Here is a 24,222-nt window from a genome sequence, read left to right as displayed (position 1 = left end):
ATATATATATATATTATTAGAAGAGAAAAAAGGGGCATTTACATACATATATAAATTCTTATGTATTTGCATGTCTCAAACCTAAACTTTCACAAAATAATTAAATCTTTAATATCACATTAAAAATAGCATTACTATCACTTTTTAAAAGTAATGCTATTTTATGGAGGGTGATAATAATTATGCAATACATTGTTAAAATCACCAAAGTTGTGTATGCAAATATGAAGATTTGGTGTAACATATGTAATACATAATAATTATGTTCTAGGTATGAAAAATTCCCTATATATATGTGTGTTTGTGCGTCTTACCCCGTCTTGTTGGTTGGCATATGTGTATCAGTTGTAAGTCCCCTGAGATCAGGGGTTCGAATCTCCCTCTGACGACGGTCGCTTTATGGAGGGTGATAATTGAATTGTTAGACACATTAGGAGTGGTTGAGGGCTCGTATAATAGCCTTAGGTCGTTTCTTATATATATATAACTTTGTTTTACTTAATAATGTTGTTCCTTATTAGCAGAGAATGCTCCTATTTGTTATATCAACAGAAATGTGTTAAAAATTTGCATCATCTTTGCCATTGTCTTCCCTCACATTCATTTGTATGGCTGCTTATTTCATACACTTGCCTTAAGAAAAATCACACGCTAAGTTGCATATTACAAGTTTTCAACCCGTTCTCTCCAGATTAGTTGGAGCTTCAAGCCATCACCTGCTTATTTAATTTTTTTTTTTTATTTTTTTTCTCTTGACAAAAACATGAGAAGAATTACATTGAAATATGGTTACTCTATTTATTTTTGGTTTGTCATCAAATATTTGTTATTAATTTTTTGATCGCCTAGTCCTCCTCAGGTTATAAGTGAAATAATATTCAAATTTCATGTTCTACTAGGGGTGAAGTTTCGAGTAAATGAGTTGGGTTGAAATTTGACTCAAATTCAACTTAACTTGAGCCGAACTCATTTATTAAATATATTAGAAAGTCTGGCCTGAATTAACCCTAGTAACCTGTTTAACTTTGATTCATTCAGATACAAAAAGTGACATGCAAGTCGAATTCAAATACAAGTGGATAAGGCACAACTCTCATTCTAAATAAAAAAAAAAAAGTGCATTTTTTGAGTCAAATAAGAGCTTTCAGATCAACTTGATTTTGAGTACAAAATTAAATGGGCAAGAATTCTACACCCTGACCCAACTCTAAGGCTAGATTTAAGGCATATATCCATACACAAATCCTCTAGATTTGAGTTTTTTTGAGCTAAATTTTGCATTTTTTGAGCAAAATTTGAGTTTTTTTTTCTATTTATGTATTAACACATTAGTGGTGATACCATATTTAGGATCTTTTTGAGACAACTTTCTATCTACTTTATATTTCAAATCACCACCACTGTTTTGTTTGTGAAACTGCTTTATAGAAACTTTTAGGGCAAAAAACAATTTTTTTCAACTTAATCTGTTAAAGTGTAATGATTTTAAAAAATCTGTTGTCTGATTTTTTTTTTATAAATTATATTTATAATTTTCGTCGCAACTTTCTAAGAAGTTGCATTCTTCACCATAATTTTACAACTACTTCTGTAAAAAGCTGCAGCCACCCTGAACAAATTATTAGTTTTAATTTCTCATACAACGTATAAAATATAATAAAGAAAATCATTTCAGTTTTAAAATCTCATACAACATATAAAATAAATTAATAAATAATGGAATTTTATAAAGTTGACCCCTAAATGTTAAGATATGTCTAATGATATTGATAATGGAGAAGAAGCATATGTCTTATTGGCTTTTATCTTGATATCATGGTTATCTAACTAGTACTTGGTTTTTTTATCAAATACAACATGATTCAAGTTATTCACATTGAGAGAATTTATTATTATTTAGAATAAATAGTAAACAATGATTTTGATTTTATTTTTGTCAATTTTTTTTTTAATTTCATTTGATGGCTATTTAGATGCATTAATTTTGATGACACAAGATATCTCTAAATACAGTTCAATTGTCATGATCAAACTATTAAAAACTTCAACAAACTAAACACCTAGCATTGCTCATAGCAAACTATTATGTGGTATTATGCATTTTCATATTTTCTATTTGAGTTCATTTTTATTTTTTAAAAATATATTTATTTGAGGCTTTCTTAATATTTTTTTTTTATTTCTTTTATTAAAATAAATCATCTTATTGTAGAAAGTACTCAAAATTACTTTTAATTATTTGAAATATTTAAAACAAATTACTAGCATTTCATGATGTTACTACTTCCAACACCCTATTATCATTGTCTTTTAGGCAAAAATATATTTATCTAATGTTTAAAAAATTATATATATTTTTTAATATATCAAACATATTTTATTTACAAATAGTAATATAAACAAAATAAAAGTGACCCATGCCCCCTCATAGTTTACAAATGATTTACTTGCTAAATTCTCCTTCAATCTCCATTCTTCTTTGGAATCTAGTAAGAGTGGATTTGTTGGGTTGTCATGTCATGTGGCTTTGATTTATTTCATATCTTTACTATTTTCCAACAACTAGAGTGGGCACATGCATGATATTAAGATGAGAAAAAAGTGGAAAGGCTAATTATCTATTGAAGTGCTTTGCTCATCAAAGCTTAATCAAATTGAGCCTACTCCATGCACTCCCATTCCTGTATTTTTCTCTCTTGTAGGCTGTAGCTGAAACCTCCATGTTTTTCATGCAGGCACTGTGGATTCCTACATCTAATTAAATGTGTAACATCATAAGAAGTTATAATGATGGGACAGAGTTGAGGTCATTAGGTCATAACAAATAATATATTTATATGTAAAATGTTCTTTGGGATCACTTTTGATTTTAATTTTTTTAATATATATTTTTTTTTTTGCTCGAAATAAAACATGTTTAATATATTATAACATTTTAGTTGTTTTAAAAAATACTAAAAATAATTTTTACATGTTTTGAGTACTTTTAAAATTTGTTCCCAAATCACATCGAATGAATAAAGTTTAAAATGTGAGAACAAGAGGAAGGGATGGAGGGAGGGATATGTGGTATTTTTATATATGATAACTTTATTGCATTTAATGCTCTTCTATTTACAAGTGTCTAGGTTTATTATGAAATGAAAATTATAACTCCGAACTTCTTTAATCGGTCGACCTCCAATCAATTGTCTTGGTGTTATTTGATTGATTGATATTTGTTGGTTTGCCTTCTTGTTGATTTTCGATCAATCTCTACTGGAGAAGCATCCCTGTCGGTCACCCTCTGGGTTGGTTGGATCCTGTTCGGCCGCTCGATCAATCTCTGTCTCATAAATTATTATTGTTCGGTTATCCTGCAGGTGTCATTATTTATTCTCATCGAGATCTATTCGACGACGCGTGGTCGACTTGAGCCGTCGGATATACAGAAGATTTGGAAATGATACTTTTTGAATAAAAAATATGCTAATTAATATATTTAAAAAAACATAAATAAAAATTAAAATGTGCCCAACAAGCCCTAATTTTGGGATATTTGTCAAATTGCTTGATTTTTGCTTTTGCCTTTCGTACGACTTCTGTGTCGTCTTCTTAACTCAACGCTGAAAATGTTCAAGTGCGGGTGCTTTTTCATGAATTCACGCAGCAACAATCATTTTATTTCAACTACTTTGTTCAAATACTTTTGTCATATTGTTAAATCTGCTTATCATTATTTGAAAAAATCAATGATGAATAATAGCTTTAACAACCAAATATATTTGAGTTTAATAGCTGTAAGCCAGCTAAAAACAGACTTTTTTTAAAAAAAATGTTGACCAGCTAAGGCGGTGGCCGGCTAGGGTTGGATGGAAGTGATGGTCGTTGGACATGGACGGTGGCTGGCCGGAGGAGACGGTGGCTGGAGTTGGCTGGAGGGTGATAGCCGAATTTGGTCGAAGGTGGCTGTGGCGAGAGTTGGATGAGGGCTGATGGTGGTCGAAACTGGCCGAAAGCGGTGGTGGTCTGAGTTGGTCGAAAGGTGACGGGCGAAGTTGGCTGGAGTTGGACAAAGGTGTGGTGGTCGGAGTTGGTTGGAGTTGATCGGAGGCGACGGTGGAACAACCATAGTTGCTAGACAACAATCAGAGTTAGCAGAGAGTTAGCAGCTGGTGGTGGTCGGCGGCTTCAAGAGTGGTAGGCGGACAGTGGTCGATGGTTGTTGGCAACTGCAAGTGTAGGAAGCTGACGATGGGTGGCGGTGGCCAAAGCGGTGGCAGTGACCGAAGGAGACCAAGGCCGAAGGCGATGGCAGCTGAAGTTGTTCGGATTTGTGGTACGAGATGCTTGGGTTGTAGCTCCCACTTCTAGGGAGGCTTTACTCTTCGACTTGCCAAGGGTCTAGATCCCCTTCTCATGAGAGAGATAGGACTCTATATATATATTCCAAGTTGCAAATAAAAAAAAAGAAATTTGGACCATTCTTGGTTTGACGACTCAGAGAAATCTTCTTGATTGGATGACGTTCGATTGATATTTTAGTACCTTAATGATGTTAGATTTAAGAGATATTGGGCTCGTTGGATTCGTTTGCCCGAAACACTTGATTTCACTATAAACATGCCATAGGCAGAACCTGTTTGACCTTGTAATTATTCCTAAAAAACTTCCAAAAGCGGTTTAACAACTTGATCCGGTTTTATTTGGCTCAAATTGGACCAATTTTGATATTGTTGGGTCCATCTTACCGAGCAAGTCAATTTGACTCTACATTTTCTGAAATCGGACTTTTAATCAAAATTTGAATATATCTTGTTGAAAAATCTCCCTTGAGATCCGTATCATGCCTTGATGTACATGCTCAATAATAAAAATTTATTAATGGTGTATCAATACCTTTAAGAAAATTAAATTGACCTTGCAATTTGATGAACGTTGAGTTCTATTTTAATACTAAATTAAAGTATCAATACTCTAATATGAATTTTGAATCTTTAAAATTGATTTCATCAAAATAATTAAAAAAAAGCGACAAAAATTTGCCTCAACACTAAATTTGTGCATTTTTAATAAATACCATAAAATTATTTTATATTTATCAATTAAGGTTTAAATTTTTATTATAGCTCGATCACATAAAAAATAGAAGGTTTTATTAATATAATTTAAATATTTTGTTGCTGGCATAGAATATATCTCCTAATTTTACATGAAGATTTTACACAAATAAATGAAAATTGTACATTTTTTTTGCGAAAAACCCCAAGGGGCAGAAGTTCACCGTGATTGACTTAGTTAAAATATTAAATTATATGCGTGAGATTATAAAAGTCTACTCTTGAAAGGGTCCACTTGGGGCAGCTTATTTGGAGTAGTGGCGTTTTGAAAACACATCTGATCTGTTTGAATAAACTGTGTTTTGACAGCTTATGCGTTTTCAAAACCTGAAAACAACGTTTTCACATTGCACCTATCTAGGTGCGGTGGCAGCTTTCTGACTGTGATTTGACTTTTCCAAAAAAATAAAAATTTGTAATAGTCATCGCACCTAACTTATCAATAAACTATTTAACAAGTTACAGCTGCTCCCAAACAGACCCTAAGATGGAAATAATAGAAAGTATTGATCTATAGTGATTAGGCAATTATTATTGGTTAAATCCTAAATCCTATACCCTAAGCTAGGGCTGTCAAAACAGTCGAACAGCTCGTGTTTGGCTCGTTAATTTTGTTCAATAAGTTAACGAGCCGAACACGAACTAAGATGTGTTCATTCGTGTTCGGCTCATTTTGGCTCGAAATATTACTCAAGTTTATATACATATATATATATATATATATATCTATATATATATATATAAAGTAGTTTTTTAAAAAAATCTGATTGACTACATGACTACAAAGATTTATAATCAATTAAAATATTAATTAAGAAAATAGCATAAAAATTATTAAATTAGATTCAAATGATGTTTTAATATAAATAATAATTTTTAAATCTTGCTCAAGCACTTATTGTCTTATGTCTTATGGCTACATGATTAGGGTTGTTAAAAGGACTTTGTTCGTGAACAGCTCGTGTTCGGTTCATTAAGCAAACGAGCCGAACACAAACACAATTTTTGAGCTCGAAATATAAACGAGCCGAACACGAGCTGAGCTCGAAATATAAACGAGCCGAACACGAGCTGAGCATGGTTCGCTCGTGTTCGGCTTGTTACACCCCTACTCTAAGCTTTAATAATGGGGTCAGTGAACGACAAAATATAATATTTTATTGTTTATCTCGTGTGTGTGTGTGTGTGTGTGTGTGTGTGTATAAAAGTATATATAATACAAAAATGTTTCGCTTAATTAATCTTAACAGATTTTTAAATCAATTATCATAATATATGACGCGCACGGCGCACGTTGTGCTAAGTGAACATTCCGACAAAATGGGCCGCGATGAATAAATCGTATTTGGTACTTATAAAAAAATAAATTATATATAAATAATAAATAAAATATGGATAAGCAAGAAAAAACAAATCATTTCACTAAATGATAAAAATTACAATTACAGCCCACCAAATAAGTGGACCAACATATGACTAAAAAGAAACTAACGAAATAACTACGAAAAGAATTAAACAAATCCAAAGAAAATAAAATAGCTCGTACATTAAAAAAAAAAAAAAGATGTAATTACATATAAAGCACCTGAAACATTATTATTTACAAATTCAGCATCTTCTTTCATCCATTTCTTAAATTCTCACTCCAAACATTAAAATTCATGATAAAATCCCAAACTTTGGGCCTGTTTGGGACAATTACAGCTTGTTTTGGCAGAATGCTGTGCGGATAAATTAGTTGTCTGTTGTTTTTTTGCAGTTTTATAGCAGTTATGCTGCAGTTGTTTTTTGGAAAAATGATTATTACGCTCATGTATTGTAATGCTGCTTGTAAAAGAAAATATTAGTACATTCCACACTTGAAAGCAAATATCCAGTGCAAAGCATTACAAAATGAAGATAAACACCTCATTAAACAGTGAGTAGCATGATTACCAAAATTTAAAAAAAATACAAATAATAATTAATAATATGATAATATTATTTTTAAAATGCAGACGGTATATGCCGCGAGATAAGTCGTCCTCCAAGGAAACTCTCCACGCTTGATTACTCTCGACGGTAGAATATTTCAGTCCATCTCCTCATCTAAAATAGTCATAATTTTCTGTAATTCTCCTTGGACACCTATAAAACCATCTCTCGTAGTTATGTGACTATCATGAAGTAAGCAGACAATATAATAGTTGACAATATCTGTGTAATCCTATGGATATACCGGAAATCTTCGAGCACATCTTTCCGGAGGCTTAAAAACACATACCCTTAGATATAACAGTAGCAAAAACTAATAACAGAAATAATTAATTAAAGTTTTATGCATCTTTAGAGACTTAGAAAACTCATTACATAAACTAACGAATTTGTCACCACAAGAAGACAATCTTTAATCCACGCAATACCCAACTCGTGTGTTAGATATGCATACCACCAAAAAAAGAACATCCTGAAGAATCTAAAAAATGATAACACTGAAAAAAGAGAAGAACTTGGTTGCCTTCATTAAGAGTCTGCATGTGACCAACTAATAGCGACATATTGGTCCTCCAGAAGAACACATAATGTCAAATGTCTCATCATTGATCTGCAATACCCACAAAAAACATATAATATTTAGGATACATATATCACTCACGATTGTCTTATCTTGTCATCTAAGTGGGAGAAAAATACAAGCAAAAGGAAAATAAGTACATATTACTTGCATAGAAATCTAATACAATATATATTAAATGCATAAACAGAAATATACATGAATTGTATAAAACATAGATATAATAAATAGTGAATGTTTTCAACAATTATTATAATAAATATAATAAAAATTAATGTTCCCTCAATCACCTTCCAACTATAACATTTGTAATTCATTCCCTCAATTTTATCATCTTGCTTGCACCTTCTTCATTGTGGGCGCAGGTCTCAGAGACATCATTTTCGACATGTGAAAAATAGTATTCAATACAATTTTCATACGCCGCAGTAGAGGCATGTAACTACCACCATGTATGCTTCAATTTGAATATGCAAACACTACGATCAAATGAACCATTGCACATATTCAAAACCATCAACAAGATGCAACATAAAGAAGCAAAATGACCTACCGAGCATATCACACCGAAAACCACCAAACCGAAAAGCCCACATCTACTAAAAAACAGACAAATGCTAAGAGCAGAGAGAAAAATACCAAATGAGTTATTGCACATAAGCAATTGCAATATCAAAAACCATCGGATAGATAAGACAACCATTTCTATTGATTTTTACTTACATTTCCAACCACCACCATCTATATTCCAAATTGCATATGCAAACACAACCGCAAAACCAACCATTGCACACCATAAAGAAGCAAAAATATCTACCAAACATATTACACTGAAAACCACCAAAACGAAAAGCTAACATCCATTGAAACTGAAAAGCTTAGGGTTGAGACCACGAAATTGCAAAATAAAAAAACCATCACCATTGAACCATTGCACCTAATTGCAAATCTAGAACCAACTAGCAGATAACACAGAGAATACCAGAACAATTGGGAGAGGAAGAAGAGGAACTATCACATGGAGCGCACTATGCACAAAACTTCCAAACCGAGCTGAACAAAGAGGAGAGGAAGAGGAAGAGGGAGAATAGAAAGCTCACTAGAAGAACTAATTGAAACCGAAGAAGGGAACCGCCGAATAGAGTGCCGACTGCGCAGAACCACCAAATCAAACCGATGAAAATAAAGGAGAGAGATATATAAGAGTGGAAGCTCACCGTAACAATCACCCGAAACCACTGAAAGACAACTGAAAATAAGGGCTAGGCACGAGAGCCATGAAATCGAGGAACTCGAGAGAGGAAATTTTTAGGGTAAGAGGATTGTTGAGGGAAGAAAGACATGAGATTAGCGAAGTAAAAGTAATAGCAATGAATGTGGCCTGCGAGGTCAAACCCGCGACCCGCGTTTTGCGTAAAATTAATTAGACCGCAGTCGCATTGCTGTAAACAAATATCGCAAATTGCAGTACGAAACCACACCGCAGGGAAACCGCTGCCCCAAACGGGCAGTGTATTTCTCATTTTTATCAAAGTCTCAATAGTTTGATCGTGGCATGCATAAATGCATTATGCATTGGTTCGATAGTTCGAAAAATCATCTGAGTGATTAATTTGTAAATATCAATGTTTCTAGTACTTTATATAATTATCTATAAAAACAAATAAAAAAAAAAAATATAATGCCAAATAAGAGTCCATCGGATGGCTTGGTTGACTATGTTATAAGAAAATATTAACAAATTAGTTTAACAAATCAAACCCACTAAATAATTATTATTTATTAAAATATAAATGAAAAAAAAAATTAAACTATGCAACACAAATAATATAAATAGATAAATATAATCGTGTTTCAGTAGTTGAGAGTTACGCCTTTCAATCAAATGATTTGAATTCAGAGACTTGCAAATGTGTGAAAAAAATATACATATTAGAATAAAACAGAAATTTTGCATGTAATTTTTAAATTACAAATTAGAAATTACATATTAAATATATGTAATTTTTAAATTTAAATAAGATTTTGCATTCCAAAATAATGAGAACACATTTTCTTCCATAAATTATTTCTTAAAATTTCTTAAAATTTCTCTACAGAAATTACATAAATCCTTCCAACCAAATAGCCGCCTGAGAGATCCTTGACAGCTAGGGCTGTCAAAAAAGCTTGTTGTTCGCGAACAGTTTGTGTTCGGTTCGTCAATGAGTTCGTGTTCGATTCGTTCGATAAGTAAACGAGACAAACGCGAACAAATTTTTTTCGTTCGGTTAGTTAAACGAACCAAACACGAACAGTGATGCGTTCGTTCGTGTTCAAATCGTTATTGTTTGAAATATAAAATAATATAAAATAATTATATATAAAAAATTTATTATATTCTAAAACATTAAATTTTATAAATTATAATATATAATAAAATAATAATAATAATATATTAATATACTATAGTAGTAATATACTAATATAGATATTGTATATTTATATAATATAAGTTATATAATTAATATATAATATTATTTTTATATATTAATATTAGGGATGTCAAACTGGCTCGTCGTTCGCGAACAGCTCGTGTTCGGTTTGTGTTCGGCTCGTTCGTTAAGAAATGAACACGAGCTTATTTCAAACAAACTAAATTTTAAACGAACCGAACACGAACACAAGCTTTGTTCGTTCGTGTTCGGTTCGTTTACACCCCTATTGACAGCGAGTCCTGCATACGCAGGGTACCCTTTGCGTGTGTGCGTGAAAAATAAAAAATGAATTTTTATATTAGGTGAAGGAGGTACGTATTATTATATTTAGAACGAGATTTTGCGTTCCAAATCGATAGGAATATAGGTTTTGTTCCAACTAAGCCAGCAATTAAATTAACAGTCAAATGAGCCAGCAGTAAATCGTAACTTTCAAAATAAGCCGGCTTGTAGAAGTCTTGGCATCCGGATTGCTGCGAGCCGGACATTTCCATGAAAGCGCCTTTCAGAGTTACTTGTCTTTTTGCCCTCCTTACCACTCGCGCCTCTCCTTCTCTCTTGAACCACATCCCTCAAGATAATGCTCTTATGGGTCATCAGAGAAATTTTGGTTCTCCTTTCGCTCCCCTCAAAGTGGAATGATCCCTACTTGCGTTTCATTTTCAAAAACCTGTTTTTTATGGCCTGAAACTCATTTCTGTTCTTCATCTCTGCTCTCTGTGGTATATATTTGATTATTTTCTTCTTCTTTCTATTGGGTGAGTTGAAAAGTTCTGAACTTGCTCACCCAATCCTCATCTGTGGAATTTCTCAACTTCCAAAATCCTTTTTTTCTTTTTTGTTATTCCATTTTCTCTCTAGAAGTTAACGCCTTCCCTCTGCTTTTCCCTTATTTTGGTTCTGCATTTTTACCATTTCTGAAATTTCTTTGCTTTTGCATCCTTCTTCTAACTCGAAAAGTTTTTTATCACTGTTACTGAAATATCTTCTGCAGTAGAATTCCTGCCACTTTTCAAAACCCTTTTTTTTATTTACTTTTGATTGGGTCTTTTACTCAGCTCCTTCTAATCCATTCTTCTACTTTCAATCCGACTCCTTTACTGTCTCTTAACCCTTATTTTGGTAAATGTCTCCTTCCTATCTTCCTCTCCATTGGGAGAGCACCGGGGACAAATGGTGGTATGCTTCACCCATAGACATAGCGGCAGCCAACGGCTACTATGATCTTGTTCGCGAGCTCCTCCATCTTGACATGAATCTCCTAATCAAGCTCACCTCCCTTCGCCGGATCCGACGGCTTGAATCTTTGTGGGATGAAGCCAACCACTCTATTCATGCTGCCAAATGCCAGTCCATAGTTGCTCACAACCTCCTACTTGAATGTCAAACCACAAACAATAAGAACACCCTTATTCGAGCAGGCTACGGCGGGTGGCTTCTATACACTGCAGCGGCGGCCGGCGATAATGGATTCGTCCACGAGCTACTTGAGAGAGACCCACTCTTAGTATTTGGAGAAGGTGAGTATGGTGTTACTGATATACTCTACGCGGCTGCAAAGAGCAAGAACGTTGAGGTGTTCAAGACCATATTTGAGAGTGCAGTATCACCTAAGTGTTTGGTTGGAGATGGGGGAAGGAGGGAGGAAGATTTAGACAGTGGGAGGGATGATATTTCATTTTTTAGGTGGGAGATGGTTAACAGGGCTGTTTTTGCTGCTGCAAGGGGAGGGAACTTGGAAGTATTGAAGGAGTTTCTTATGGACAGTTTGGATGTTTTGGCTTATAGAGATAACCAGGGAGCTACCATCTTGCATGCTTCAGCTGGCAGAGGCCAAATTGAGGTGAGAGTTGCTTAAAGATTTGATTTGTAATTATTATTATTTTTTCTGCATTTTGCTTGTGATTTCATTGGCATTAGCTGTTTTTGTGCATTTTTTTTAAAAAGGGAAGATTTACATATATACCAATTAATTTTTATGCATTTACATATCTAATGACTAAACCTCAATTTTTACCCGTGCATGAAAACATGTACTTCACTTTATAAAAGTTAAAATGGTGGTACTTTTGATGTGATAAGGAAGATTTGAGTGGTATAAATGTGAAAAAGCTAAATTTTAGATGCTAGATATATATATACATAAAAATTGTGTGGTGTTTATGGAAGTGTCCCTTCTTTTAATTATTATGCTCCATAGTTCCATAAGTTACTTGTCACAAAATCTCAAATAATAGAATGCATGTTTTGATGACTGAAATGATTTCACACAACTGTATTTTTTCTTCTTCTTCATGTAAAATATGGAAGATGCTCAAAACAAGCCAAAAATGAATGTTATTATGTTAGTCAAGCATAATGCAGTTGCTTGTAGCTTGTGTTGTACATTGATCATGCCATCCATTCAATACACACAGTATGCTTGTTGTAGAGTGTCAGTAAACTGCTTAGCACACATTAAATGAAAGGGGCGTTTACATATATACCACCCAGTTCCTATCTATTTACATATCTAACACTTAAACTTTACTTTTTCACATTTACACCGCACAAATCTTTCATATCACCTATACAAATATATCACTGTTTTAAGTATTAAAAGGCGAAATATGCCTTTTCATGAATAGGTAAAGTGGCATATATATATATATATATGTAAAAATTGAAGTTTAGGTATGTTAGATTTGTAAATGCATAGTCATTGAATGGTATGTATGTTATGCATGTAAATCTTCCTTAACTCTTTTTTTTCTTTTTATCGAGTCATATTGAATTAATATGACTGACAAATCCTCCCTTTATTACTTTTTCCTGTATTGATAGTTTTTTTATTATTTAATTCAAGGAAAAGGATAAAAAATGCTTCAATTTATATCATATATAGTAAATGGAAAGGATGCAACTTTTTATCATTTTCATGCGTTTATCAGTCCTATAACAACCTGACATCGTCTTAAAATTTTGGGATAATTACATACAGATCATCCAAATCATCGAAATTTATAAATTAAATACCCGGGCGATCTTTTTGAACTACTGAACCAGTATGTTTGCTCGTGCCACAATCAAACTATTGAGAATTTGATTAAAAAAAGAAACATGTGGGTTGGGATTTTAACATGAATCTTGACATCTGAGTGAGAATTTGAAAAATGGATGAATGAGGGTGGTTGATTTGTAATAAGCAATGTTTTGGGTGGTCTGTATGTAATTGCTACATCATTAATGCCTTGGGTCAAATGAAATAGATGAAGGGAGTCAAGGATGCATTCATTGATTTTCTGTCAACATTAATTGTAAATAAAAGGAAAAAAAGCCTCATTTGCATGTATAGCTCCATTTGTAAATGTGAAAACTTCCAGAGTACCGGTGCATGTAAGTGTTATTCACTCCAAAGCTGACTAGTTCCAAATACTTGATACTTGCAGGTAGTTAAAGATCTACTGGAAACATTGAACATCGTCGAAACCAGAGACAATCGAGGCAACACGGCACTGCATATTGCAGCATTTAGAGGGCATCTACCAGTCATCGAGGCTTTGATCTCCGCATCACCATCATCGTCTCAATTGAAAAACAACTATGGCGATACTTTCCTTCACATGGTGGTGGCAGGTTTTCAAATGCATGGATTTCGTCTCGTTGACAAGCAGATGGAGCTGGTGCGACGATTAATGTCTATCAACATCATAAACATTCAAAAGGTCATCAACATACAGAACAACAATGGAAGGACAGCTCTCCATGTTGCCGTGATTGGCGACGCTTTGCACTCTGATCTAGTTGAGCTTCTTATGACCATTCCCTCTATCGACATTAATGTTCAGGATATCGACGGCATGACTCCGCTTGACCTGCTCAGCCGACGGGCTTGCTCTGCCACGTCAAATTTACTGATTAGAAAATTTGTGTCTTTTGGAGGGATATCGAATTTGAAGAACCCCAGGATTAAATCTGTGATGACTTCACAGTCGAAAATGGAATCTGGCATTGGATGCAGCCCAGGAACCTCCTTCAGGATCACAGATTCAGAGATTATCTTATACAGTGAAATTGAAGCAGCTGAGGCCAGTGGGAGGCTAAGCTCATGCTCCAGTGTCAGCTGGAGTGAGAATGAGGGCAATTCAAACAAGAAGAAGCCTTTAAGTTCTCTTGATACTGCAGCAAGAAAACTCAGGACTCTTCTTACATTGTCGCGACATAAAAAGAAGTTTGTCGATGACTGTGATTCGATTAATTCTGTAACAAAATGGAGTGAACGAGAGGAGATTCCGACGCCCCTCCGGCAAACTTACACAAATGGAGCATCTTACCTCATGAACAATAAGCGGACGGTTGCAGTGAGGACATCCACGCCTAGCCCAGCTACAAAGAAGTTTGCTATGAGTTTAATGAAGGGAGTCTTCCAGGAAAGACCACAGTCAGCTCCTTGTTCACAACCTCAAACTCCGGTCAGCCCATTCTCTTGCTCGCGGGTCTCATCGCCATTGTCAGAGAAGCAGAAGGTTGTTTATGTTGACAATGAGAATGTCAAAAAAAGTGCAGTCAAACACGTCGGTTATGGTCACATTGTGAGGAGTTCATCAAAGTTATCTGGTTTAGTGAATTCAAAGCTTACGAACAAATTCTTTTGTGTTGAGGCAAATGGTTTGGAAGTGCAGAGCTTATCAACCAGGAGCCATAGCTGCTGTGTTCCTCCAGTGGGTAGATGAAGCAATCGAAAATGGATTGTTTGTACTTGGGGAGGCTTTTTGAGTGAGAATTTGCTTTTTCTTTAAAGTTGACTTCTAACTCCTGAAATTTTGGAAGTCATTCTTGTTTTTTTTTTTTTTATTCTCTTCTCATCTATGGATTTCCTGACCATGAATTTGAAGGTTTTGTGGAGTTGATTTAATTGGAGCGTGTCTTGTGTAAAATAATACCAAGAACAACTTCACACAACAAGCGAACAATTACAGTGTGATATATGTGGTTCGGTGCAAATCCACCTACATCCACGTAGGGAGGAGGGAAAAACAAGTCGAATTAAGGTCAAAACTCAACAAACCCCAAAATCTTCATAATTCCTTCTATAAATAAGAGAGGATTGGACATATAAATTAAAACTATTTCAAATCTTAAATAGATCACATAATTAGATCTCCTCGTATCAATATTCTTAATATACACGATTCATAATTTACAATCATTAGTTTTAATACTTTTCATTACAATCTCCATGTCATCTCCAATTTCCAAATAAGTGGGAGATGATCAAAATGAGCACTAGCACCACAACGACCGCATCAACATGGTTGCCTACATACTCGCTTTTGAAAGGATCAAACCTCGCATAGTTCTTCAAAATGCTCAAATGAAAAATCAATCATGAGCTCGAATATTCACCACTCTTCTACATGATGTGAACTTCTGGACCGGTAGTTCATTTGGCAGCATGTCTGTTGAATTCTCCTTCGTACCTGTATTTAATAAAACATTTTCATCATCAATCAAGTTTCAAATAAAATGGTACATTGCATCAATGTACTTGATACAAACATGATGAGCTGATAGGAAATTCTCTATGATATGTAAAATATGTCTAACACCGGTCAACTCCCTCATAGTACCATTATACATTTTGATAAAGACGCTGCCTACACCAATTGTATGATAAGCTTGATCATTGCTTGTACTCGAACTTCTTATACGTACATAATCACTTTGAATGAGAACAAATGTGATTGGCATCATCTGTGTCCAGAATCCGACACAAATCATCTACATGCAAACTGTGCAAAATTGTAGATAATGATACATCTGAATTCTCCTCGTTTCTTTTTTTCATAATAAGATTAACTTTCACCTTAGAGGAAATTCCCTTTCCCTTCTTTAACTTCAGAGAATCCTTTTTACAATCCTTGGTCTCTAAACAAAAAAACACGTTGATTTTTTACCTTAATTACGCCCATGAGACTTGTCGTGCTTTTGAAAAATAATGTCTCTGTCATACTTCTTTACCCAATTCTTCTTTTTCTTAGATTTATCACGTTGGAGTGTAAGTGTCTCAATCGACTCCATCTTTGTAAACTATTTGTCTTTTCAACAGAACTCTTGGTTCTATAATATTGTGCTCACGTCACCATAATTCAAGACTTCATTTTCATGAATGAGTATTATCCTGAATTTTTCTTACTCGTCCCAGAGTGAATTTAGTAAAGATGTGTCTTATCTTCATCTCCAAATTTCTCATCCATATTTAACATATCAACCAAAAGTTTTGTAAAATCGTTCAAGTACTCATCAATAATAATCCAACATCTCATCTAAAACCTATAAAGTCGACGCTTTATATAGAGACGATTCTCCACACTTCGCTATCAAGAAATTCCTTTATATTCAAAGAGTACAACACATCTGTCACCTCACATCACCACATGCCAAAGTTTTGTTTGCCTTCAAATTTTATAGTCTCGATCTTGAAGGGATATGTAATTACCTGATGAATCACCATAGTTTTCACCATCGTGGTGGATATTGAAGTAACCGCATACTATAATAATGACTCTACCAGATCTCATAGTCCAACTTTTTTCAATCTTTTTGTCTAGCATTTGTAACTTCACCAACATCGTTGGTAGTTGTCATCAGAATCATTGATCGGACTTTAACACCAATTGTTGTGCAAAACAATGTAGGAAACAAATTCACATAACAAATAAACAACCAAACACAGTGTGATTTATGTGGTTTGACCTAGATATTCGTTCCCTAGGCCTCAAAGGGCCATGATGCGACTGTGGGATGCAGTGCATATGGAGGCTGGTGAGGTACTGGACTAAATACCTGGCAATGATGGCATCGCTTAGCTTACTCCATGTATTCAAGGGTCATCGAAGGCCAGCAATATCCGAGTTTGTTAATCTTGATTTTCATTTTGGAAACATAACTTAGAACTAATTCCTCTAACACAAACCTAAGGGATTGATAGAGATAAAGAACAAGGGTTTTAGAAAAGTTCTCATTGCCGTGAAGGTTGACGGAATGTTCTCTTTGCTTGCACTTGTTCCTACCTTGTTAAGATGAAGCTCTCTCTCTTCCTTAGGAGTGATGAAGTTCTCATTCCTCAGTGATGCCGCTCATCCAAAGAAACTCCCTCATGCCGCTCATCCAAAGAAACTCCCTCACATACTAAAGGAAATTGGCAAAGGAGAAAGAAGAAGATGTGCAACAGAGATTTTGATGGAAGGAAAAGATGAAGTTTTGAGGAAGGAGATGAGAGAAGGGGAAGAAGCTTCCCCCTTCACCTGCACAAGCCCTTCTTCACGTCAAGCCGAAGGAACTCCAATCAAGCCCCAAGAACTTCCCAAGAAGCCCAGCAAAAAGTAACTCTTCAAGCCAAAAAGAAGTCCAGAGAACTTAGCACAGTAGCCAACCAAGGAGAAAACCAAAGAGATAGCAAAAAACCAGGATAAAGAGAAGACTAGGAGAGCAAAAAAGCCAGCGAAGAACTCCAACCAGGAGAGGAGCTTACCTTGGTTACTTCTTCCTTTTTTTTTTTTTGGCTGAAAATTGCTTGCCCTTTTCTCTCAAATTTCTCCAAGTGTCCAATGAAATGGCCACCTCACCCATGAAAATCCTCCTTTTATTCCAAACATGGGGAGTTATTTCGGGCAAGATTCGGCAAATAACCTGAGGAGAAATCAGGTTCTGAAAACATTCTGGCGTTGAGGCGCCAGCCTCCGAATGCCCACTTTCAGTGCTCTCGGATTTGAGACTGTTTTGGAACAGTTTCAGGTGCCTATTTTTTTTGTGGCCCATAGGGGCTGTTATGGGCATCTAGACACTCGAACTAGCGCCTAAGCGTCGAAGACCAATGCCTCCTTTCTAGGCTCTAGGTTTTAAGGCCCTTGAAGGCTATTTTGGGTGCCTAGGCACCTGGGACTAGTGTTTAGGTGCCTGCCTGGACCGATAAACCTCGATTTTCATGAAATTTTTTTGATATTATCAATTTGTAATGCATGGGAGACTATGTATGATTAAAATTGTGTCCCATAACTTCAAAAATGAACATTTTTATAGGCCTTATGTAGAAGACATAAATGTCAACGACGCCCCAATTCACAGTGCGGGCGTACCACCCAAACCCTGATTTTTTTAAAAACATGCGTGAGAGGGTTTTATGGATCCCTCGAACCACTGGAAGCTACGTATAAACGTTACATGGTCCCGTAACATTTGAAAAGACACCCAACATGGGTGACATCAAAAATTGATGCCAACACCCACCAAGCCAAGAGATTCAAGCCAAATGAGCCAAATCAACTTGGTCAAAGCCAACCGAGTTCAAATGTTTGCAAGAAAATGGCTAATTGATCCAAATAAAAGTCATTCGTTCGGAAACAAGTCAGGATAGTGTCCATAACGTCAGCTACAGGAAATCCAACTCGACGCAATGATCTATCATGCAGTATAACAAACCCAATTGGTGAGTTGTTTTCCATAAAACATCTTACTACAAGAAACCTGCAAAATAGCATCAATATATGCTTCCAGAAACGTTTGAAAGTAAAACTAGCATCGGATTTGCGCCCGACTTACGACGAACTTGTACGCTAATTATCCAATAGAGGCCAAAAGACATTTTGCTGGAGATTGTAGCCCACCCGGTGAGGTTACCGACCAAATTCAGGCGATTGAGCTAACTCAGTCGAGCCAAGCTAATTATGCTTAACCAACAGGGCCAGAAGGCTTCTAACAATTAGTTGTTGCTTATAAAGTATTAGAAATATCCTAATATATACCCTCTCTAAATTGGGGTAATAATATAATATCACTATTGCATTAAATCATTTATAAATAGAGGAAACATTTAATAAAGATACACACGTTTTTTACTGTTAATCTATCTATCTCTTCTTATGTACACTCTATTTCTTAAGTATGATTCCAATAAATAAATATATATATATATATATATATATATTGTAAGAGGCATTATTATACTTGATAAGTCTATAATGTTTTTGCTTCAAAATTTACTTTAATATATTATTCGTCAGATTAGTAAATGGGCACCTAACTGGGGCCTATAAATAGCCAAATTAGATGACTTCATAATGACGGTCCAGACTTGACGCCTATTTTTACACAAATGACAGATAAGTGAAAACAAAATAGAGATTTCGTAAGGCCCAGATTTCCTGCCACCCAAAACCCTCCTCCAACCTTCCAAAACAAATTTCATTTATTATATCAAACAGACGGTCCCCCATTCACCACGTGTCATTATATCGGAATCTTTACCCTACCAATCCGCGGATCCCACCAAAGATTCAGAATCCCTGCCATGAACCTAAGGACCCGATTCTATTATTGGAAACTCCAGTGCGGCGGAGCTCTAAAAATGGAATCCCAACTCCGCTACATAAACAGGACCGCAGGCAGGTCTTAGGGCACTGGGGTAACGGGAAACAAGAGGTCTTCTTCTTCTTCTTAATCAATCGATCGAATTCATTGCTGTCGGATTTGATCGAGGTTGAAATGGGGCGGGATAATGTGGAGACGAACGGGGAGCGGCATAAGGTTCTTGATGATTGGCTTCCGATTACCTCGTCGAGGAATGCTAAATGGTGGTACTCGGCTTTTCACAATGTGACGGCTATGGTGGGGGCTGGTGTTTTCAGCTTGCCCTTTGCGATGTCGCATCTTGGATGGTAATGCTTGTCTGATTTCTAGCCTTTTTGTTTAGATTGATTAGGTTTGTGGTTTTTGGGTGGATATGTGCATTCAGATTTTGAGATTTGATAGTGATGAATAATTATCTGTTTTTTATGGATGGAAGTTTTTGTTTCTGAAATTTATTTCTTATATTTCTATTGATGACCGTAATCAAAAGGCAAAAATGGATCTTCTTAGAAGTAATGTGATCGATTTTAAAGAGGTGATCCTTAGATTCGCGGAATAAAAGGGTGAAATCTGTTCTAAGTTGTGGTTTACCGAGATTGTTTGTCGATCAGTATTGTATATTGATGGGCTACATGTTACATTTCACTTATGGAGCTCAAAAATTTTATCATATGCTTTTTCCTAATATTTCTTAGTTTTTTTGTGTGAGATCTCTTTGTGTTGCATTTTATTTTGATGGAAATAATATGAAATCAGAAATAAAAAGGGAATGTTTTAATAAAAAGACTATTTTTATGGATTGTTCTTTTAAGGTATGATTGCCACGTTTATGACATTTTGTTTTCTGAATTCTCTTGTTCAAAAAACTAAAAAGTTATCAGAGCATATGATGAGGTTAGAAGCTCGTGATCAAAATTTTAGTCATTTTTTAAATGAAAAAGATAGGAAGTGAACTTTGCTAAAAGAAAAAAAAAAGTAGAAAATGATTACATTGTTCCCCAATATTTCTACTTTATTTTTTGGAATTTTCTTTGTTATTTCGATAAACAAAAATAATTTCACATCACATCTACTTTGCGCCTACTCTTCAATTTAGTGCCTTTGCACAATGTGATAATCCTATAATATTTCATTTTGCCCAAACATTCATTGCAATTGATTCTCACTTCTTTGACATGAAGAGGGTTTACTTCTCATTAGAGGAACAGACTTTTCATTAATTTTATATTAGTTTTATTTATTATTAATCAATCAAATGAAATCGAGCATCTAATCACTCAAATAGAAATATTTTCTTTGATGTCATCCAAACTGATGCCTTTAACTCATAATCCTCAGCAAAAATTGTGCATGCATCACTAATCCCTTCGATCTTGCAGGGGTCCTGGAATCACCGTGCTAATTCTGTCATGGGTGATCACCCTCTACACTCTGTGGCAAATGGTAGAGATGCATGAAATGCCCGATAGCGTGCCGGGAAAACGTTTCGACCGTTACCATGAGCTTGGACAGCATGCTTTCGGTGACAAACTCGGGCTTTGGATAGTTGTTCCCCAGCAGCTTATAGTCGAAGTTGGGGTTGATATTGTTTACATGGTCACCGGTGGCAAATCACTAAAAAAGTTCCATGAGCTTGTGTGCCCAGGCTGCAGTCACATTAAGCTATCTTACTTTATCATGATCTTTGCTTCTGTTCACTTTGTTCTTGCCCAACTTCCTAACTTCAACTCAATTTCCGGTGTTTCCTTGGCCGCTGCCGTCATGTCTTTCAGGTTTTCGATTACCAAATGTTTGAAAAAAATATTGTTTTGGTTTTTATTTTTTTCTTTTCTTTGAAAAAACATGTTTTCTTAGTGTCTTTTTCACATGTTATTATTTTTTTGTTTCTAATTACAGATTAACATATTTTTAAAAACACTTAATCAAATTTTTAATTATTTTGAGTATTTTTAAAAGAATTATACTTCGAGTGGCCATTCAGGATCACTTTTATTTTTATTATTATGATTTTTTTTTGTAATGTTTTGATTTAAAACAAAATATGTTTGGCTATTTTATTAAAATATAATTGTTTGTAAAAACACTTAAAATACCTATTACTTATTTTGAGTGTTTACAAAAATACGTTAAGTAGTTTTTAGAAATAAAAAATAAAAAATATAAAAACCACACTAAACAAACAGACTTTAAAAAATAAAAGATAATATAAAACCAAAAACAAAAAAATAAAATTGAGCCTAAATAAGCCATAATCAAATAGCCAAATAAATTTTGTTTCAAATTAACACTCGAGCAAAATGACATAAAAATAAAAAAATAAAAAACAGAAAACAGGAGTGATCCCAAACAAATCCCTTATTTTTGATGCCATTCTAAGCTCTCCATCATAACATTTTCTTAAGAATTCATCATTTAACTTCTACCGATCTTTTATTCAAACCATGAGCAGCTATTCAACGGTTGCTTGGGCTGCATCTGGAGCGAAAGGCTTGCAGCCAGAAGTGGACTATAGCTTGACTGGCAAGAACACTACTGAAAACGTTTTCAATTTTTTTACTGCGTTGGGAGATGTTGCTTTTGCCTATGCAGGGCACAATGTTGTACTAGAGATCCAAGCAACCATCCCTTCCTCACCTGAAAGGCTATCCAAAAAGCCTATGTGGAAGGGTGTCATTGTTGCCTATATTATTGTTGCAATCTGCTACTTCCCAGTTGCTTTAGTTGGGTATTATATCTTCGGTAATTCCGTCGATGACAACATTCTTATCACCCTTGAGAAGCCCAGGTGGCTGATTGCTGCGGCGAATATGTTTGTTGTGATCCATGTTGTGGGGAGCTATCAGGTTAGTTCTTCATGGTTTATTATGATCTATTTCGTAGTAGTTTTACTTCTACCGTATATTCTTGAAAGAGTATTGTTAAGCAAATGTGCAAATATAATATTTTATTGATTAGTATTTAATATCAGGATTCTTTTAGCAAACTTTTTAATAGTAACTGTAAAATTTAAATTTGGTCATACATATGTCCTCACCTTGGCTGGTTTTATTTGGGAAATATAATTGTATTATTCTTCTTAAAATTCATGATAATTACTCATCTACCCTCCATCATGGAATACAGATTTTTGCCATGCCTGTGTTTGATATGATCGAAACAGTTCTGGTAAAGAAACTTCATTTCCCACCAGGCTTGACTCTCCGCTTGATTGCTAGGAGTGTCTATGTTGGTAATGTCTAACACATTCAACCAAAATCTATTATTTATCTAATTTATTAATTGATGCTCCAAGTTATGATACACTTACTGACATTATTCCATTAATTTATTCAGCTCTTACCATGATTATTGCAATCTGCGTCCCCTTCTTTGGTGGCTTGCTTGGGTTCTTTGGAGGATTTGCCTTTGCCCCAACTACATATTTTGTATGCCTGGCTTCATCTTTCTTTCAAATTTTGCAGTATAATTAATGCAAATTAACATTTACGAATGCATGAATTCTCGCAGCTCCCTTGCATCATGTGGCTCGCCATCAAGAGGCCTAAAAAATTTGGCATATCCTGGTTCATCAACTGGGTGAGAACTCTCTCTCTCTCTCTCTCTCTCTCTCTGAAGTCATAGTGCTCACAGACATCGAACTTGGGAGCGTAAACGTGTAAAGTCAAGCTCGAGCCACCCCCAACTTGACCTTGAGCGTGACTAATCAATTGAGTTCAAGCACAAGCTCGAGCTTAATTATACGATTTCAATTCCTGACATTTTTATTATGAAAGAGAGAAAATAATATTAATTCTAGTTAGCATTATAATAAAATGACAAACAAAATGAACATTTAGTAGATAATTAAGAAGAAATCACTTGATATAAAATACAAAATATCATTTTTGAAATATTTTATATTTTTTATCGCTTATTTTTTACACGAGCTAGTAACTCTAGTCGAGGCTGGTTCGAGCTTGGCTTTTTTGCTCATCGAGCGAGCTTGGCTTTTTAGCTCATCGAGCTCAATTCACAAGCCACTTATGAAGTTGATCAAGTTGAGCCCAAGCCTTCTCACGAGCCAGTTTGGCTCATTTAACACACCTAGTCACTGAACCATGTTCAACTTTACCCAGTAAGCTGATTTCATTTATTCTGAATGTTGCACAGATCTGCATCATTCTGGGAGTAATGCTGATGGTTCTAGCTCCAATTGGAGGGCTCAGATCAATCATCCTCAGTGCCAGAAAGTACAAGTTCTTCTCTTGACCTCCCCCTCCATCAAACTCATAGCAATATTATTACGCATGGTTCTTCCTACGCGTCGCCTTTGCGTATTCCAACCTACTCATCTGTATAATAAACCACAAGTACGCTACGCCAAGTTGTTTAAGTTGTCTCTTAATAATCATCCACTAGGAGTGCCATTGCTAGCCAAGCTGCATAGCCTAGTTATGTTTCCTCATTTATTTGTGTTCATTAGGCCATTTTTTATACCGTGGTTAATGTTAGGGGCTCTCAGGCTCACTGAAGCAATTTTAAGTTGGTATAAAAACTTTTATTCTACTTTAAAGATGGCATAGTCATGCATGTAATTAAGATAACATGATTGTTTTCATCTTTTAAGTTTGTGTGTCGTATGTTATTGGATCTGTTCTGCATTTTTTATCTGGTTGTACTACTTTCAATAATAATTTCAGATGTTCTCTCTGGTGGGTCATGCTTT

The 24,222-nt window shown here is 35.0% G+C and overlaps 2 protein-coding genes across 2 annotated transcripts; both read left to right on the top strand.

Annotated features, from left to right (window-relative positions):
* Positions 1-10,611: 10,611 nt before the first annotated feature.
* On the top strand, positions 10,612-14,852 carry LOC110018930 (putative ankyrin repeat protein RF_0381). The gene is made up of 2 exons (XM_020716409.1): positions 10,612-11,973; positions 13,559-14,852. The coding sequence occupies exons 1-2, from the start codon at positions 11,257-11,259 to the stop codon at positions 14,840-14,842; spliced, it is 2,001 nt and encodes a 666-aa protein (XP_020572068.1). The 5' UTR covers positions 10,612-11,256; the 3' UTR covers positions 14,843-14,852.
* Positions 14,853-19,469: 4,617 nt separating this feature from the next.
* LOC110018932 (lysine histidine transporter 2-like) lies at positions 19,470-24,148 on the top strand. Its single transcript, XM_020716410.1, has 7 exons — positions 19,470-19,825; positions 20,897-21,289; positions 21,967-22,360; positions 22,641-22,746; positions 22,851-22,942; positions 23,025-23,093; positions 23,667-24,148. Exons 1-7 carry the CDS (start codon positions 19,653-19,655, stop codon positions 23,763-23,765), a joined length of 1,326 nt encoding a protein of 441 aa, XP_020572069.1. The 5' UTR covers positions 19,470-19,652; the 3' UTR covers positions 23,766-24,148.
* The last annotated feature ends 74 nt before the right edge of the window (positions 24,149-24,222 follow it).

Source organism: Phalaenopsis equestris, unplaced genomic scaffold (genome assembly GCF_001263595.1).
Source record: "Phalaenopsis equestris unplaced genomic scaffold, ASM126359v1 Scaffold000036, whole genome shotgun sequence".
Classification (NCBI taxonomy): Eukaryota; Viridiplantae; Streptophyta; class Magnoliopsida; order Asparagales; family Orchidaceae; genus Phalaenopsis; species Phalaenopsis equestris.
This window is presented reverse-complemented; position numbering and strand designations above follow the sequence as displayed.

Coding starts and splice junctions, on each gene's coding strand:
- LOC110018930 (XM_020716409.1), top strand. CDS start 11,257: ATGTCTCCTTCCTATCTTCCTCTCCATTGGGAGAGCACCGGGGACAAA. Junction 11,974..13,558: donor CTGGCAGAGGCCAAATTGAG/GTGAGAGTTGCT, acceptor TGATACTTGCAG/GTAGTTAAAGATCTACTGGA.
- LOC110018932 (XM_020716410.1), top strand. CDS start 19,653: ATGGGGCGGGATAATGTGGAGACGAACGGGGAGCGGCATAAGGTTCTT. Junction 19,826..20,896: donor GCGATGTCGCATCTTGGATG/GTAATGCTTGTC, acceptor TCGATCTTGCAG/GGGTCCTGGAATCACCGTGC. Junction 21,290..21,966: donor GCTGCCGTCATGTCTTTCAG/GTTTTCGATTAC, acceptor AACCATGAGCAG/CTATTCAACGGTTGCTTGGG.